This window comes from Typha angustifolia, chromosome 1, assembly GCF_048772165.1.
Source record: "Typha angustifolia cultivar Huaian chromosome 1, ASM4877216v1, whole genome shotgun sequence".
Taxonomy (NCBI): domain Eukaryota; kingdom Viridiplantae; phylum Streptophyta; class Magnoliopsida; order Poales; family Typhaceae; genus Typha; species Typha angustifolia.
This window is the reverse complement of record NC_133239.1, coordinates 4484672-4501549: the sequence shown is the minus strand read 5'-3', so window position 1 is coordinate 4501549 and position 16878 is coordinate 4484672. Positions and strand designations below refer to the sequence as shown.

Genomic DNA, 16878 nt, shown 5'->3' with positions numbered 1-16878 from the left:
TAAACTAGGCTAAATTAAATTTGAGCTGAGCTTGATCTCGAGCCAACTCGATAGGTCTGGTCAATAAGGTTCGATATATATATATATATATATATATATATATATATATATATATATATATATATGAGTAATATACTATTAAATCTTTTGATCTTTTGCTTGTAATTTGTATTTTAGTAATATTTATATCTTTATAGTTGAATTTGACTTTATTTCAAGCTTGATTAAAGCCTAAATCAATTTAAGCTTGCTCGAGCTCAAAATTGACTTGAAATTGCTAATTGAGCAGCTCGTTTAAGCTCAAGCTTGATCATAAATCTATGCTCAAAATTAATTTCAATTCAAACAAAATTAGAACCAGGCTCAATCAAGCTCGACTCATTTACACTCCTAGTTAATGCTAGTGTTCATTATATTTGGACAATTAGAGGCTTGAAGCAATGTTGTTGTTTGCTTTTGTTCAAACCATTTGAAGTTTATATAGACTATAAACTTAAAATTATATTGTATTTATGATGGGGTTATTGTTAAATTAAAAATACAACTAGTACTTAAACTTAATTATTGTAGAACTGTTACAACGCCGCCCCAACCTTCTATCTTAAAATTCTATTTAGTATTTTTTTTTTCTAGGCCCTCTTTTTATAATTATAAAAATATAATAAGAGTTCTATAAGAATAGAAATTTTAATATCTTAAATATATATCTAAAAATTTAATCTGAATTCTAAAATATAAGAAATAAAATAAAATTTCTCATTATCTAAATAATCATATTTATTTTATTATTTATTTCTTTCTTTATGTTTTAAAATTCTGGGCTTTTACACTATCCCCCAGATTCGCGTAAAATTTTCTTTCTTGACACCTCGCTACTTTAGCTAGGGTAAGTTTCATGAGCTAATATAGCTCCTCATTTAAAAAAAAAAAAAGAAAAAGAAAAAGAAACAAAAATATTGCTCATATCTTAATGGATGTTGACCATCTCGAGACTACTGGTGAAATAAATTCAACAATAGTCTGTGCCTCTGTGGCCACCTGAAGAGTGTAGGCGTACAACCCACGTCTTCTATTGGAATCTCTGGGCTCTCTCTCAGTCCTCTCCCTCAAGCATTGAATTCATCCAGCTGCTTGCGAGAAGGAGATGGTGGAGATGTTTGGATCTGCAGTCGTGGGTGAGTTGGTCAACAAAGCCGCCTCCTTCTTGTCCGGCAATTACGAGATGGAAGAAGGCGTCAAAGACAAGCTGGGGCGGTTGGAGGGGTTGCTCATCAAGATCCAGAGTGCCGTGGAGGCGGCGGAGGGGCGGGAGATCAAGAACACGTGGCTACTCCGATGGTTGCGGAGGCTCAAAGACGCGGCCTATCAGGCTGACGACGTCCTCGACACCTTCGAGTACCGAATCCTCGAACAGAAAGCCAACGGCGACGAGGTGAGTAGCTCCTTCGCCTCCTCCGCTTCTAATGTCGCCAAACGTATGCGTACTGCCGCCAGGAGCTTGTTTTCTTGTGACGAGGACGTCAAGGAGCTGAGCAGTGTCGTGGAGAATTTAGAAAGAATTGCAGCTGGTGTGGGGGATTTCGTTCAACTGTTACAACTGGATGGGTGCTCCAAGAAATCGGAGTTGCCCACCAACAGCCGCATCACTAGCTTGTTGCTGCCCGAAGAACCGATTGGTCGAGAGGAAGAGAAGGAGAGAATCATCAACCTTGTGCTGCAATCAGAAACTAATGCAGTTGGAAATGTTTCTGTCATTCCGATTCTCGGAATCGGAGGAGTTGGAAAGACTACTCTTGCCCAGCTCGTGTGCGAAGATGAGAGGGTGAAGCAGCACTTCTCTCCAATTCCAATTATGTGGGTATGCGTTTCAGATAGCTTTGATGTGGTCAGGCTTACAAGAGAGATCCTCGAGCAAGCCGACAGTAATTTTAAGCCTGGAGATATCGAGAATTTCAACCGTCTACAAGTGAATCTTAAAGAGAAGCTAAGATCACAGAGGTTCCTACTTGTCCTTGATGACGTCTGGAATGAGAACGAGAGGAATGTCTGGGAGAAGCTTCGCACTCCTCTGTTACACGGGAAAGAGGGAAGCAAGATAATTGTTACGAGTAGACTACAGAGGGTTGCGGCATTGATGGGCACGGTGGATCCAATCATATTAGACGGATTACCAGAAGATGAGTACTGGTGTTTCTTTACAAAGTGTGCTTTCGGTGTTGCTGACCCTGAGGAGCATCCAAGATTAGTAGCTACAGGGAAAGAGATAGCAAAGAGGCTGAAGGGATCACCATTGGCTGCAAAGACTCTGGGTGCGCTATTGAAAGATAATCTGAATGAAGAACACTGGCAGAGCATCTTGAAAAGCGATATCTGGGAGTTAGACCAGGGGGAGGATGATATTATGTCAGTTCTAAGGTTGAGTTATCGGCACCTACCCGTACACCTGCAGAGGTGCTTTGCATATTGTAGCATGTTCCCAAAAGATTGGATATTCAAACCTGATGATCTGATATACATGTGGATAGCAGAAGGTTTTATTTATAGCAACACACAGAAGAAGAAGATGATCGAGGATATAGGAAGAGACTATTTTGATGATTTGATATCAAAGGCATTCTTCGAACCTCATAGGCATTCTAAGGCCTACAAGATACATGATTTGTTGCATGATTTGGCAGAATCTGTTTCAAGTGAGATCTGTTGTAGGATCGAGAGTGATGAGCCAAAGAAAATTCCAGACAGTGTTCGTCATTTATCTTGGATGACTACTAATCTAGCTGGACTTACCGAGCACTCATCTGTACTAAAGCACTTGCGGACCTTAAATTTTCTATTCAAGAGCAAGTCAGATCTGAATGTTGCTGATCTTCGTGAAGTGCTGGAAAAACTGAAAAGCATTCGTGTGCTTAATCTTGTCAATTGTCACATGGAAGAACTGCCTATATCCACATGCAACTTAATGCATGTAAGATACCTGAATCTCAGCAACACAGGAATCAAAGTACTACCGGATCAATTGTGTAGATATTACCATCTAGAAAGGCTGATTCTTACGGTATTGAAGCTTGATGGAGTACCGGCGAGCATAGACAAACTAAACAACTTGCGCCATCTTATTGAAGATCAAGATCATTGGCAGAGCGATTCTAATTCTGCAATAATCTCTAAGATATCCAGCATAAGTAAATTGACTTGTCTTGATAAATTAAAAGGCTTCTATCTAGGGAAGACGACAGGTTTTGAGATTGGACAGTTAAAAAACCTAAGCGAGCTCAGAGGATCTCTTCAGATAATGAACCTTGAGAATGTGGGAAGTAAGAAAGAAGCCTCGGAAGCTAGGTTAAGTTACAAAAGAAATGTTGTTCACGTGGAATTGGCATGGTGCGACGCCCAACCAAGTGCAAGATGTGAGGTCACGGAGGAAGTATTGGAAGGCCTGCAACCGCATCCGCATCTCAAAGAACTTACGATTGTTGGCTACAATGGAGTCCGGTCCCCGAGTTGGCTGATGGAAAACTATTATTTAAAGAACTTAGTAAGCCTTGAGCTCCATGGCTGCAGGAAGTGGAAAGAGCTCCCACCTCTCGGACAACTTCCGTCTCTCGAGGATCTTTGGCTAATTAATATGCATGCAATAGACGAAGTTGGCTGTGAGTTCTATGGTTCGGGTGTCGTTAAAGGATTTCCATCACTGAAAGTATTATGCATAGTCGACTTTCCTGAATTAAAGGAGTGGTGTGCAATCAAGGATGACCAATTGTTTGCCCGTCTTCACACAGTCAAAATCAAAGATTGCTCCAAACTGAGGGCACTTCCTTCCCTCCCACGTACAGTGAAAAATCTATTACTATTGAGAGTAGGAATAACCCTTCTCCCAGCATTTCAAAAACCGAAATCTCCACTATCGGCATTCCCCTCGTCCTCGTCTTCACCTTCTTCATCGTCATTCCTATCTCATTTGATTATCTTCAACTGTCCAAATCTGGAAAATGTTGACGAATGGTCCAAAGAAGAAGGGGAGAAATTAAGTCAGTTGTCATTTCTACGCACTAGTTATCCTAACATCTATCTCCTACCTCCTCCACTAGACTGTTTATGGATCTTTGATAGTGGTATCGAAGATGTGAAATTATCCATGTCTCTACAACATGCCTTACCCTCATTAACATCGCTAAATATAGGGAGGTGTCCATATATTACAACCCTTCCATCGGCTGATGTCCTGCACCACTTAACCAAGCTCCACTATCTGAACATTTCTGATTGTGGAGAGTTGAGGTCAATTGGAGGGCTGCGAGCTCTAATCTCCCTACGTCAATTAGAAGTTTCTCGTTGTCCAAAGCTCACCTCTTTGGCGGCTGTTCAAATTGAACAGGCAGAGCAAGAAGAGGTTGGCTTTTCATCAGTTTCCAATCTCAATCAACTACAGATTGACAACCCCTTGCTGCTCAAGGTGCTACTAAGCAGAGAAGGTCTCACTTCCCTCGTACATCTGACTGTCAAAGGTGCAAATGAGATCACGACCTTCACCACTGAGATGGAGGAGGCATTTCAATACCTCACCTCCATCCGGAATCTAAGTTTTGAAGATTGCAATAGTCTCCAATCCTTGCCGGCGTGTTTGAAGTACGTCTCGTTGGAAGGTTTATCGATAAGAAATTGCCCCAACTTCCAATCATTTTTGGGCAAGGAGGCGCTGCCACCGAGTCTCCGATTCTTACGTGTAGAGAACTGCCATCCGGCTTTGAAGGAGCGTTACCGAGAGGGTGGGCCTGATCGGCACACCATCGATCACATCGGTTGCGTCTCTATTGATGACTAATTGAGGAGGAATTTCTAACTTTCGATGGCTTAACAAGGTACTCACCCTATGCCACCCTTTAATCCTCCCTGATTAATTATGCTATATATTTGTATTACTATATTAATTCTTGCTGGTCTTTAAAGAACCTTAAATACCTTATGTTTGTTCTGCTAATTTCTATTGTTCTAATTGCTCACTTTCTTACTTCCTTGTTAATGCTCCTGGCATTGGAAAAAAGAAGAAACCATTGCAGATTGCTCAAAGTATATATATGTATCAGGGGAAAGAAAAGGATAGACAAGACCGAGGCTTCTTCATGTTTATGTCCTATAATGAATGCTGAGGTCAATGAAGAATAGCAACCGAGATCTGATGCAAATTCAATCAAATCTAATTTATACCTTATACTCACAGTTGAATGTCTCCGTTAAGAGAGCCTACATGCTTAAAACTAATCTCTCCAAAGCTTTTAATAGGATGTGGTGGTTCTTCATCACCCATTGCCTCAAGCTCCACGGGACATCGGATCACTTCATCAAGGTGATCTTGGAGTGTATTTTAACATCATCTTTAGCCATTAAGATCAATGGAGAAGCGGATGGATACTTTACACCGTCGAGAGGGCTGCGCCAACGCTGCCCTCTCACTTTACTTATTTATCCTCGGCCCAAATACTCTCTCCTTTATGTTGGAAGATGGGATAACAAGCAAAACCTTGGCTGGCATAAGAATCTTTATAGTAGAGGTGTAAACGAGCCAAGCTTGAGCAAGTTGAGCCTAGCTCGGCTCGGCTTGAGAGGGTTCTTTTTCTAGCTCAAGTTTGATTCAAGTTGGAAAAGTTAGCTTAGCTTGACTTGGGCCCAGCTTGATGAAGCTCAATAGCTCATGAGCTAGTGAAGAAGACGGGTTTGAAGCTTCGATGGGAGATGGACCATGTAGGTTCTCTAGAGCATGGTCTGGACAGAACCGCATAGGAATGCTTTTCGACATAATCTCTGTAAAATTCACAAACTGCATTCCACCATGAGTGTTTACAAAGTTCAGTGAAGATGGGTTTGGTGGTGATAACTGACGGCAGCTTGGAGATGGAGATGGGTTTCAGTGAAGATGGGTTTGGTGGTGGAGGTGGAGATGAATTTCGGTAGTGAAGGAGGTTTGGGGAGATGAAGTTTAGAGTGTAGGGTTTGTTCTTTATTTATATAGATCATATCAACTGTTCGAGTGTAGGGTTTGTTCTTTACTCTCCGTCTTCTCATATATGAGTTGTGCTCTAGGCTTATATATTTGTATATTCTTTTTTTATTTTTGGTTATTTATTTATGTGTGCAAGAAAATTTGGCTTAGTTTTTCTTCCTCTTTACACTTGTATGTTGAATTGCAATACCTGAGTGACTATGCAGGGAACAATATTGTGGTTTTCTTTTGTTAAAAACTTAAAGTTTGTATAAACTGTAAATTTAAACTTATGTCGTATTTATGATGGGTTATTGTTAGAATTTGTAGTTGTATTGGAGCATAGAGTATCATTTTTGTGTTAAATTAAATTTAAAGTTGCATTATATTTTTGCGTTGTATAAATTTTTTATTAATGTTAATCATGTCATGCTATCGTATTATCATATTGTGTTAATATTTTACATACACACGACATATTTATTAAATGGACTGCACAGGTCGAATCGTGTTGTTACGTTTGTGTTTATCAAAATTAATCTATTTAATAATCAGATCCCATTCTGTCTCGAGTTTCACAAAAATTATATATCAAAAAACAATTAATTTGTTAAATCTCTCTCTCTCTCTCTCTCTCTCTCTCTCTCTCTAATCCAAGGATGATCTGTAACGATCTATCTAGGCTCCATCTGTCGCAATAAGTTATCAATTTCACTTAAACGGAAGGATTATTTGTTGGCCCATCAAGCATTGTCAAGTATTCCCATTGCAAAAATTTCCTGCAATTGGAGCTGCTGCAGGCTATCTCTAAAAAATTTTACGTGGCACCCAGCTAGTTGAATCCCATGATAGCTCATATCTTAATGGATGGACCATCGCGAGACTATTGGTGCAATGAATTCAACAAAAACAGAGGCTTATTCATGTTTATGTCCAATAATGCTGAGGTCAAGGAAGAATAGCAACCTCTTGCTTGGCGTATCTGATGCTGCAACATTGAGTTCCATTTTGTAAGTGTTGCTAGAGTACAATTCTGTAACATGATCGTCTAGCAAAGATCCTTTCTGAAACAGACATGAGGGAGGACATGTAAGGGTAATCTAGAAACTAATTAATGTCTACTAAAAATTGCTTCTACTTTCAGTTTATGTCTTTCTTTTCTGCATATTATCGACATAGTTTTCTTATATTTAAGTATCCTCTAGATTATAACCTTCAAAACTTCTGCTGCAACATTCCAGAGGCATTTGGTTCCTTGTATTTACCCAGAGAAATAAAATGACTTGTTTGGTTGGTTATATTTCATAATATTTAATATATTTGTTAAACAAGTGTTTGTTTCAGTGTATTAATGATTTGTATGGTATTTTGTTTGATAATGTTGAGCTTGTATTGTGAAAACATTGTTTGGTGATGTCGTAGTTATATCATGGTTAGTACCATGGATCAGATCAGATAAAAAATGAGAAGTGGGATTAGAGTCTAAACTTCTGTGAATGACTAAAAGCCTATTAAAATGTTCTAAAATCATATGCCTGGATAAACTTTAGCCTTCTGACGTGATCTCTGTTAGTGCCTACTGAAAATGATGATTTAGGTTCATAAATTTCTAAACTATATCCTGAAAACTTATTGTTCTCTTGCCTTCTTCCTTGGTGAGATCAGAATTGTTGCTTCCTGTCAGAGTGTCCTTCAATAGAAATAAATCTTCCCAGCACTTCCATGTAAGACTGATTAATGGGAAGTTACCTCAGAATGCATTATAAGGGCAATATCCATTTCATACAATGATTGGTCCACTTTAAGATTCTCTTATAATGGGTTATTTTCTTTGGAAGGTCTATATTATAGAAAGCTTGCCAGATATTAAACTTTTTGCATGTCAGAACAAAAAAGACGAGCTCTTCCATAAACAGGGAAGAGATTAGATCAATTCTAACCAGTACAATGTGATTAAACATAGTTTGTATGTCTGACTTTATTGTACTTGAAGGCCCAAGATAAATCCCTAGATGAGAAGTTTCTTATCTTTCTTATCTTTCTCCTTTCTTTAGATTATTCCCATGTCTAAAGTCCTAAGATGCATGAGCCTAAGCTGCAACCAGGAAGATAGAATTCTAAGCCAGCCAAGTTGCCTTGGGATGTGTTAATGTTAAAAGTAATATATTCTTTGGCTAGCTTTTGGCTTGTTACAGATTGATGCCAGGTTTATTACTTATCACAAACTCTGTCTGTCTGCTCTAGATGACTCATAGTTCTCAAAAGAATAAAAATAAATTTATTTAGTTACTTTGTAAAAGACAAATTCAAGTTATTTCAGAAATAAATTTATTTAGACTCATTTTATTTTTCTCTCTCCTCTCTCACCTTTTAAATTTAGTTAGAGATAAATTGATGATTGAGTACTGAAAATGTTAGTGGTCTATAACCAAGTTCAAGAGTTTTTGTTAGCCTCAAACAAAATAGCACCTACAGTGATCTGCATAAACTAAGGCAAAAGTTGTTTAGCCCCTTACATTAAGCTGTAGAGTTGAAATAGGTGCAAAACTACGAAGGACCACTCTCTCTATTCTCTCTGTTTCTCCCTATTAAGAAAGATGATTAGCTCACTGGCTCTTATCTTATCTCGCATTAATCAATTTCTTCCAGCCTAGCTCACACCTAATCCAAGTTTGGGGACAACAGTATAGTCTGTGATAGAGAAATGGTAAGCATCTGTTACTCAGTCACGATTGCCACCATACATGCTTAAAAATAGCGTCTTCTTAAACTAACCCCTTCTCCTGTTGTCAAATTATAAAAGATGATGCCTCTTTCAGCTCCAGGGCAGATCACCAGCTGCCTGACTGCCCTTGTTTGTATGGCAATCCAAGGATATTTTAACATATCTCTATGTCAGTTTCGTTTTTTTTTTATTTATTTAATTCGTTCCGGCCTTTATTGTAATCAACGAATAAATCTCGGTCTTACAGAGATTTCACGCAAATGGCTCTGGCTCGGCATCATGATTTTTGCAGTGATAATAGATTAGTTTCTTGCAAACTCCCACCCACCATATTGGATAATTTAATCGATTGTAGGGTGGGTTCTCCCACATACAGCTCTTACTATATAGGCCTTCTATATCTGCAACCTCCTCTTTGACTGCTCTCTTGAAGAATTAAGGGGAGATCCGCACAAACTGCATGCAAGGAGATGGCGGAGATGTTGGGGTCTGCTCTGGTAGGTGTGTTAGTGAAGAAAATCGCCTCCTTCTTGAGCGGCAACTACGACATGCAAAAGGGCGTCAAAGACAAGCTAGAGAGACTGGACGAACTGCTCATGATGATCCAGAGTGCAGTGGAGGCAGCGGAGGGGCGGCAGATCGTGAACCCGTGGCTGCTCCGATGGCTGCGCGGGCTCAAGGAAGCGGCCTACGATGCTGACGACGTGCTCGACACCTTCGATTATCGAATCCTCGAGGAGAAAGCAAACAACGACGACGACAAGGTGAGTAGCTCCTTCGCTTCCTCTTCTTCCAATGCCGCCAAGCGTATGCGTACAGCCGCCAGGTGCTTGTTTTCTTGTGATGAGGATGTCAAGGAGCTGAGCAGCGTCGTTGAGAAGTTAGAAAGAGTTGCTGCTGATCTGGGGGACTTCCTTAAAGTGCTAGAGATGGATGGCAGCTCCAAGAAGCTGGAGATCACCAACAGGCGCATCACAAGCTCGTTGCTGCCGGAAGAACCAATCGGTCGGGACGAGGAGAAAGAGCAGATCATCAGCCTTCTGCAACAACCAGAATCTGGTGATGTTGGAAATGTTTCTATCATTCCCATTCTTGGTATTGGAGGAGTTGGCAAGACTACTCTTGCGCAGTTCGTGTGCAAAGATGAGAGGGTGAAGCAGCGTTTCTCTCTAATTATGTGGGTATGTGTCTCAGAAAGCTTCAATGCTGTCAGGCTTACCAGAGAGATCCTGGAGCAATCAGCCCCTGATTCCACTCCTGCAGACACCGAGAATCTCAACGGTCTACAAGTGATCCACAAAGAGAAGCTAAGATCGGAGAGGTTTCTGATCATCCTTGATGATGTTTGGAATGAGAATGAGAGGACGGTGTGGGAGAAGCTTCGCGCTCCTCTGTTATGCGGCAAAGAGGGGAGTAAGATAATTGTTACGAGTAGACTAGAAAAGGTTGCAATATTGTTGGGTACGATGGGCCCAATCAGATTGCACGGGTTACCGGAGGACAAGTACTGGTCTTTCTTTAAAAAGTGTGCATTCGGTGCTGCGCACCCCGAGGAGCATCTAAGATTACAAGCAATAGGGAAAGAGATAGCAAAGAGGCTAAAGGGATCACCTTTGGCTGCAAAGACCGTGGGTGCGCTTCTGAAAGATGACCTGAACGACGAACACTGGAAGAAGATCTTGAAGAGTGACATCTGGGAATTGGAGCAAGGCCAGGATGATATTATGCCAGTTCTCAGGTTGAGTTACCATCACCTTCCCATTCACCTGCAGAGGTGTTTTGCATTCTGTAGTATATTCCCAAAAGATTGGAGGATCGATAATGATGATCTGATATACATGTGGATAGCAGAGGGTCTTATTCGTAGTAACAGAAAGAAGAGACTGGAGGATATTGGAAGATACTATATCGATGATTTGATATCCAAAGCATTCTTTGAACAATCCACAACTTTAGGCTGCAAGGTACAAATACATGATTTATTGCATGATTTGGCAGAATCTGTTACAAAAGATGTCTGTCTTAGAATCGATGGTGATGAGCCAGGTAAAATCCCAGACAGTGTTCGTCATTTATCTGTCAGGATTACTAATATAGCTGGACTTACCAAATACTCATCTATATTAAAGCACTTGCGTACCCTAAACTTCCTCTTTAATCGCAAGTCGGATATTGATGTCACTGATCTTTGTGAAGTACTGGAAAAGCTGAAGAGCATTCGCATTCTTAATCTTGCTAATTGTCATTTGGAAGCACTGCCCATATTTACATACGACTTGATGCATCTAAGATACATGAATCTCTCTAACACGGGAATCAAGGTACTACCGGATCAATTGTGTAGATTCTACCATCTAGAAATGCTGATTCTTAAGGGATCGGAGCTTGATAGACTACCGAGGAACATGAACAAACTAATCAACTTGCGCCATCTCGTCGAAGATCAGAAAAGGACTCAATGGGGACTTTTTCCAGATGAAAAAGATGAACCAGATAAACCATTAGTCTCCATGATATCTGGCATAAGTAAATTGGCTTGTCTCCAAGAATTGCAAATTTTCAGCGTAGAAAAGATGCAAGGCTTTGAGGTTGGACAGTTAAAAACCTTGAGCGAGCTCGGAGGATCCCTTTGTATAAAAAATCTTGAGAATGTGGGAGGTAAGGAGGAAGCTGGCGAAGCTAGGTTAAGCAGCAAAAGAAATGTTCTTAAGTTGGAGTTATCATGGTGTGACACCGAACGGGATATGAGATATGAGGCAGAGGAGGAGGTACTGGAAGGCCTGCAACCACATCGGCATCTCAGAGAACTCAAGATTGTTGGCTATAATGGAACAGAGTCCCCAAGTTGGCTAATAGAAAACCATCATTTAAAGAACCTAGTAATGCTTGTGCTCCATGGCTGCCAGAAGTGGAAAGAGCTCCCACCTCTCGGACAACTTCCATCACTCGAGAGACTTGGATTACGTGAGATGCATGCGATACAAGGAGTTGGTTGTGGGTTCCATGGTTCCGGCGCCGTCAGAGGATTTCCATCACTGGAGACATTACTGATAGACGACTTCCCAGAATTGAAGGAGTGGTGCGCAATGGATGACGACGACCAATTGTTTCCCCATCTTCGATCGCTTGAAATCACAAATTGCTCTAAACTGATGGCACTTCCTTCCCTCCCACCCACAGTGAGATATATAGAAATTAAGAGTGTGGGATTAATCCTTCTCCCAGCGTTTCGAAGACCGCCATTTCCATCGCCAGCATCATCTCTATATCAATTGTGTCTCACGGAATCTCCGAATCTAAAGAATATTGATGAATGGTCCGAACGAGAACGGGAGAGTGTAAGCCATTTGAAAATACTATCCATTAGTTGCTGTCCTAGCGTCTACCTCTTGCCTCCATCGCTAGAATGTTTATGGATCAGTGATAGTGGCATCGAAGATGTGAAGTTATCCGTGTGTCTGCAATGTCACCTACCCTCACTAACATGGTTTAGGATAAAGAGGTGTCCACATATTACAACTCTCCCCTCCGCTGATGTACTGCAACACTTGACCAATCTCTGCTCTGTTTACCTTGGAGATTGTGGAGAGCTGAGGTCAATCGGAGGCCTACGAGCCCTTGTCTCCCTTGAACATTTAGAAGTTTCCGGATGTCCGAAGCTCACCTCTTCGGCGGCTGATCAAGTTGAACAGTTGGTGGAAGAAGAGGAGGGCATGTCATCAAATTCAAATCTCCAACTGTACGTCGACGAGCCCTTGCTACTCAAGGTGCTACTCGGCAGAGGACTCAGCTCCCTTAGATATCTGTCAATCAAAGGAGCAAAAGAGCTCGCAACCTTCAATGCTGGGATGGAGGCGGCATTTCGACATCTCACCTCCCTTCATAGTCTAACCTTTGAAGATTGCAATAGTCTCCAATGCCTGCCGGTATGTCTGAAGTACCTTTCTTTCAGCAGATTAGAGATAACCGACTGCCCAAACATCCAAACACTTCCGAGCAACGTGGAGCTGCCGACGAGTCTCGAATATTTGTATGTAAGGAAATGTCATCCGGCTTTGAAGGAGCGGTACAGAGAAGGCGGGCCTGAGCGGCAAACTATCGCTCATATTCCTAAAATCGATATCTATGACTAATTTAAGAGAAAAATCTAACGTTTGATGGCTTAACGAGGTATAAATGTTACGCCACCTTCCAGTCATCCCTGCTTGATTATACTCTGCTTCTGCATTATTATTCTAATTATTGTTGATCCTTGAATGATAAGCTGTGATTGTTTATTTTTCATACTTCCTGATCTAGTCCTCCTCTTGTAAAGAAAAATTGCAGCTTCGCCAGAGTATATATCTATCCTGGGGAAAGAAACGTGGATATGATGCTGTAATCTTATTCCTTTCTTGCTTTCTTCCCCCCTCGTAAGAACAGAAGCTTTGCTTTCTCTGAGTTTTGTGTCAATAGAACACAATAGTTGCAGTATTTTCAAGTAAGACTGCTCAATTCTTGGTTACCTCAAAATGCATTCAAGGGATCCACATTACCCAAGTTATGATACCTTCCACGTAGACTGGTTGCTCTGTGACATTAATGTTGAAGTCATCTATTCTCCCATTTAGCTTTTTTTCCCTTTTTCACCAAAGATTACAATTTGAGTTATGAGAACATCGTGTTTGTAAAACTATTCTACATTCAACTGTTTATTCTACCATTTGAATAGGGTGTTCGAACACACTCTGGGCCGTGCGAACGCACCCTGCAACCATTCACACCTTGTATTAGCCGTTCAAACTCACTCTACAGGTGTTCACATATATAGAGATAACATTAATACATAAAAAGGTTTATATTGGTCATTCACAGCGTTCACATTTAAAGTCACTATGTTCGAATACATTTGGGCTGCGTTCGAACACACCCACATAATTTATAATTTTTAGAGTTATGTGAGACCTGACTAACTGACTTTTATATCTAAAAAATATTTATCTTATCTTTAAGAGAATCCGTGGAGAATCTTTGAAGAAATATTTATCTTATCTCTAAAAAATATTTATCTTATCTATAAGAAGTATATAAAGAGTTTTTATACCGTAAAATATTAAATTGGATATCATCTTTTAGAGAAGCTGCCAATCAATATTGAGATCATCTTTTGGAGGCCATTGAAGATTACTTCTGTGTTTTAGACGGAATGTGCTGAATCATTCTCACATCTCAACGCATTTATATCTAATTTGGAAGAACTACATCTCGAGGGTCACTGAGATGAAAGGATCAACCTCAAGGGTCACTGAGATGAAAAGATTAACCTTGAGAGTCACTGAGGTTTACTGAGGTTTAGAAATCTATTACAGAAACAGTGTGTCGCGGAGTTTAGTGAGCAAGATTTATACAGATTGAGTCATGGGGATGAATGGGTGATCTATAAGCTTCTTGTTAACTACTACATGTTTTAATAATTGATTTCAATTCGAGTTTAGATTCGTATTTTTTTACTCAATTTAAGATTTTTCCACGTAAAAACTTTTGTATTTGTAATTGTCTTTTTCACGCTTTAGTTTCTGTATATTATTATCGATAGCGTGACATATTCTATTTCTTAGTGCATTTCTTACGTTTTTCAATTAGTATAAAAACATACCTAAGAATTCACATAAGTTTTAATTTTTTTCATGCACTATGTTAGTTGTTATTAATTTACTTTTGACCAACAACATTTTTCTTAGAATAAAAGATGGAAGATTTTATGTAATTGACAAAAGTGTTTAAAATAATTTAAACATGTTCGTCTGTTTAGATCATCTAAAATGAACATATACATAAGCTGCATGAAGGTTTCATTGAAGAATCTTAAATCAAATGGTCTTTTTTAGGGAAGATGTTCGAACATCTCTAAGAATTTTTGAAAATTCAAAGGTAAATACTTCAATACTCGCATAAAAATAATAATTATGATCTGACGGTTGTAATAGCCAGTTTTCTCAAGCAACGCAATGATCACCTCCTCCACCACCTCTCCTATAGCCACCCTCCAAACCCTAACCCCTAATCTCGAGTAGGTGATCCACTACCCACTCCAGAACGGTCATTCTTTCCTTTCTTTAGTGCTAACTCTTGTCATTTGATTGCAAATGTGAGGGTTCAGAAGGTTAAGATGGAAGGCGGCTGGCATCTTGGGACTCGTCGGATTCCTAGCCACCGCTATGGCTGGAATACGATAATGACAAAGATGATGGAGAGAGTATTAGGGACATCCTGAATGATCTGACTTGAGTTGCCATCCGTGGAGAAGCCGAAGGCGAAGCCAAAGTTAGAACTAGTGAAGGAGTATGAGATTAGCATATGAATATCAAGCTAGTTCATTGATAGCAAGATTCTATTTTATTCGGTACCTCTTGAGACTAGCATTTATTTCCATTGATAACAAAACATTTTTTTTACCTCTAATAAGGGTGGAAATCTATTATGATCTAACCACGAGAGTCGAATCAGTTTGGTTGAGTCGAGTCGAGTCGAGTCAACTTGAGTTAGTTAGTTAGTTTTATCTTATTATTTTAAATTTTAAATAAATCAAATAATCTGTATTTATCTTTTTACGAGTAGATCATAGCCGTAGAAATATCATGATCTTCTAAATCCTAACTATCTTTCTCCACCAGCAACCACCCTATCTTACAGCCCTCCACCACCATCCTTGGCTGTCCGCCACCCTCCGACGACCATCGCAATATCAGTTATTTACCATTCTACTCTATTTTGACCTTGCTCTACTATTTCATTTATAATATTTCATCTCACGTCGGATTCTTGTGGAACTAGAACTATTGGAACCGTAACTTATGAAGCTTCTACCACATAAATATCACAACTTTCTTAGATCCAAATCTGGTTCATAACAAAATTAGATGTCTTAGCTCTTGCATCTGCTTGAGGATTAGAACATCTCAAGGCAATTTAAAAAGAGATACTAGTCTAGTACTCTGGACATAGGCCTTTGAATTTCTTACCAGCCAAGTGGCATGTTGTTTCTGATTAGCTGAGTTCATATTTTCTTCTCCTGCAGTTTTTTCGATAAATTTGATAAAAGAATACCTCCTTTACTACAAATAAATAAATTTGTAGGTTTCTTCTATTCTTTACTTCCTTTACTCCTCTACTTTAAATTTGATAGAAGACTACTTCCTTTATCCCCCCAGGTTTCTGGTTTACTGGCTGGCCTTTTTCATTCTTGTCTGGTTAAGAGGGCTCTGATCGTAGACCCAAAGACACTTCTCGATCATTGGATGAAGGAGCTATCGGTTGTGGGCCTCAGTGGGAAGATCAGAGAGTGAGATCTATCTCATTTACAAGTCTTCAAATGACTGGACTGACTGCTGTTATTTATTTGACTTTTTTTTAATCCTCTTATGCAGCTACTCTGGAGTGAATGTAAACGCTCACAACTATGAACTTTAATGTACTCTCAAGGTCTTAGTTTAGTTTCCTTGATATGAACTTCCTTTTTTTCTTTCCAGACATGCTGTAATATGTTCATTGACATTATTCACTTGATATAAGGTCTCAGTTGAAAATTTGTACAATGCTTTAAATTGATGACCTTTTCCTTCTCTTGTACATGAGACTTTCTCCAGTGAAATTAAGCTGATATTTAACACCTTGCAGTCTTTTATAGGAAGGTGGTATTCTTCTTATCACACATGATGTTGTTCGAAACAACTATAAAGCAATAAGAGATGACTGGCACACTAAGTCTGATGGAATTGAAGAAGAAATTATATGGAATTATGTCATTCTTGATGAGGGACATATCATCAAGAATCCTAAAACACAAAGGGCCAAAAGTTTATTAGTGATACCTAGCGCTTATCGCATTATCATTAGTGTTCTCACTAATACAAAACAACTTGAAGGTAACTACATTGGCTTAGATTATTACACATCTTTAAATCATTTGCTTTAATTTTTTTCTTAATATTTTAAAGATATTCTCTATTTTGACATTTGTGTTTTATTGTAAGTAGGAACTTTGGGCTTTGTTCAACTTTTGCTGCCCAGAAGTTTTGATTTATAAAGGTTCAAAGTAGGATACGAAAATCCAATCCTCCGTGAGAATGAAAAGAATGCTTCAAGGAAAAATATGTTGGATCTACGAACGGGTAATATCTTTTAAATTTTTTTACGT

General features: G+C 39.5%; 2 protein-coding genes across 4 annotated transcripts; both read left to right on the top strand.

The window, feature by feature from the left end:
- Positions 1-1039: 1039 nt before the first annotated feature.
- LOC140764951 (disease resistance protein RGA2-like) lies at positions 1040-6272 on the top strand. Of its 3 annotated transcripts, none has more exons than XM_073103846.1 (2): positions 1040-4859; positions 5085-6272. In XM_073103846.1, exon 1 carries the CDS (start codon positions 1145-1147, stop codon positions 4820-4822), a length of 3678 nt encoding a protein of 1225 aa, XP_072959947.1. In that variant the 5' UTR covers positions 1040-1144; the 3' UTR covers positions 4823-4859; positions 5085-6272. The 3 variants fall into 3 exon arrangements, with proteins under 3 accessions (XP_072959947.1, XP_072959931.1, XP_072959938.1); XM_073103830.1 differs by having other exon boundaries at positions 5046-6272; XM_073103837.1 differs by having other exon boundaries at positions 5043-6272.
- A 2900-nt stretch (positions 6273-9172) lies between these two features.
- LOC140759885 (disease resistance protein RGA2-like) lies at positions 9173-13887 on the top strand. Its single transcript, XM_073096571.1, has 2 exons — positions 9173-12872; positions 13818-13887. Exon 1 carries the CDS (start codon positions 9173-9175, stop codon positions 12833-12835), a length of 3663 nt encoding a protein of 1220 aa, XP_072952672.1. The 3' UTR covers positions 12836-12872; positions 13818-13887.
- Positions 13888-16878: the final 2991 nt, after the last annotated feature.

Excerpts from the sequence above, each read along its gene's own strand:
- LOC140764951 (XM_073103846.1), top strand. The coding sequence starts at position 1,145 with ATGGTGGAGATGTTTGGATCTGCAGTCGTGGGTGAGTTGGTCAACAAA.
- LOC140759885 (XM_073096571.1), top strand. The coding sequence starts at position 9,173 with ATGGCGGAGATGTTGGGGTCTGCTCTGGTAGGTGTGTTAGTGAAGAAA.